Source organism: Colobus angolensis, unplaced genomic scaffold (assembly GCF_000951035.1).
Source record: "Colobus angolensis palliatus isolate OR3802 unplaced genomic scaffold, Cang.pa_1.0 Scaffold21, whole genome shotgun sequence".
In the NCBI taxonomy this organism is placed as follows: Eukaryota; Metazoa; Chordata; class Mammalia; order Primates; family Cercopithecidae; genus Colobus; species Colobus angolensis.
Window position 1 is genome coordinate 4,560,171 of NW_012115266.1, and position 2,044 is coordinate 4,562,214.

The 2,044-nt window shown below is 59.1% G+C and overlaps 1 protein-coding gene across 1 annotated transcript in view; it reads left to right on the plus strand.

Annotated features, from left to right (window-relative positions):
- LTBP3 (latent transforming growth factor beta binding protein 3) overlaps positions 1-2,044 on the plus strand; it is a 21,202-nt gene that overhangs the window by 14,775 nt on the left and 4,383 nt on the right. The window contains 2 exon segments of the mRNA XM_011942503.1: positions 1,471-1,593; positions 1,795-1,914. Of these exon segments, the coding sequence (XP_011797893.1) occupies positions 1,471-1,593; positions 1,795-1,914 (243 nt within the window).

Here is a 2,044-nt window from a genome sequence, read left to right on the forward strand (position 1 = left end):
GATGGTCTCGATCTCCTGACCTCGTGATCCGCCCGTCTCGGCCTCCCAAAGTGCTGGGATTACAGGCTTGAGCCACCGCGCCCGGCCCGACTCTTGCTCTTCCTAAGTGGGACTTTGGTATAGGCTGAGGAGGTGATGCCAGGAGAGTGCACCAGGAGACAAGGGCATCAGCGGCAGGAGAGGAGGGAGGAGAGCCAGTGGGCAGCTGGCTGTGGACAGGGGAAGGACATCTCTTGCTGTAACAGGAGCAGGAGGGGAATGGATGTAGATAACGATGTTCAGTGGGTTAAGGGTGATTACCCTTAATTCTCTCAATACACAGTGAAGGGCCTGGGTTGAGTAGGGGACTCAGGAGAACAGTGGCTATTTGGAAATGCCCCAGGGCACGGGGCTGCCTAGGGGCTTTGTGGAAGTCAAAGCTGGAGAGGAGTCAGAGAGGGAGGTGCCAGCCACACGAGGCTCTGCTGGACTGAGGCTGAAGCGTGTGGGTCTGGCCCAGCATGCTCAGCTTGGTGGCTGCTCCAATCCCACCCTACACCCAGGATCCACAGGCCACAGCTCTGACCAGAGACTGGGCATTGCCAGACCAGTGAGGAGGAAGGAGAGGTGTTTATGGATCAGGGACGGGAGTCCTAGGCATGATGAGCCCTGGGCTCCAGCTGGGAACTGTCAGAGTCTGAGGGTGTTAGGCAAGCTCAGAGGACTGAGAGGGAGGCCACCAGGCCCTGTGAGAGGGAAGGTGGAAGTGATGACTTGAGAACGTGGAAAGCAGGCAGCCTCTGAGGGCCCCAGGGTGGAGCAGATCTGAGTGACGAAATCCCCTTGGGATCCTGAGAGTGAGGGGAAGGTCATGGAAGCCGAGAGATCCAGGAATGTGAGGTCAGAGGCTGAACTGGTTGTCCACGTGGATGTTTGAAACTCCCAGGATGGAGAGGAAAACAGCAGGAGGAGCGAGGAAGGTGGGTGCTGACAGCCACGGGAGGGCTGAGGCTGCAGGAGGCCAGCGGCACCTCAGAGGCAGCGCCGTGGCTTCGAGCGGTCTGGGGTGTGGGCAACAACCGGCTCCACCAAAGAGGCCTCAGGAAAGTGTGTCCCGGGGGAGGGTCAAGTTTCTGTACCTCATGAGCAGGAGAAAGTGGAAAGGACAGGGATAGGGAGTTTATCCACCTGGGAAAAAGGGAGCCATGGCAGGTGAGGGAAGGATGGGAGCAGCAGTGAAAGCAGCTGGGGCAGGGAGAGAGGCTGGGGGAGGCTGGGGAGGCTCTTTAGCATCAGACCTGGCCTAGGGACCCTGGCAGTACCGGCCTGGTCACCAGGGCACCATGTGCCACCCAGAAGCAGGGTGAGACCTGTGCTTCGGAGTGCTGCTGGCCTCAGCTCTGGTGCTCCAGGCCATGCGTAGAAGTGAGAAGAGTAGGAGAAACCCAAGACCTCCCAGCCTGGTCCTCTGACACCCCCTGTGCCCTGCAGATGTGGACGAGTGTGAGGCTGGGGACGTGTGTGACAATGGCATCTGCACCAACACGCCAGGATCTTTCCAGTGTCAGTGCCTCTCTGGCTACCATCTGTCCAGGGACCGGAGCCACTGCGAGGGTGAGGGATCTTAGAGCTGGGGTGCTGACCTGTGCCTCCCTACCCGAGGATCCCCACCCCCCAGGGTCCAGTCCTAATCCAGATCTCAGCTGGGGCATGGAGGCGTGGGACTGACCCAGGGCTCTGGGGGAAATCTCTGGCTGCCTCAGGCCAGGGGTGGTGACAGCCTCTGAGAGTCTCCACCCCTTCCATCCCCTACAGACATTGATGAGTGTGACTTCCCTGCAGCCTGCATTGGGGGTGACTGCATCAATACCAATGGCTCCTACAGATGTCTTTGCCCCCAGGGGCATCGGCTAGTGGGTGGCAGGAAATGCCAAGGTATGGGGGACTGGCTGAGAGTTCCTGAGGGATGTGACAGGGAGCAGTAATTCCCTAGATACACTGTGGCCTTTCTCTATTCCTTCCTTCCTTCCTTCCTTCCTTCCTTCCTTCCTTCCTTCCTTCCTTC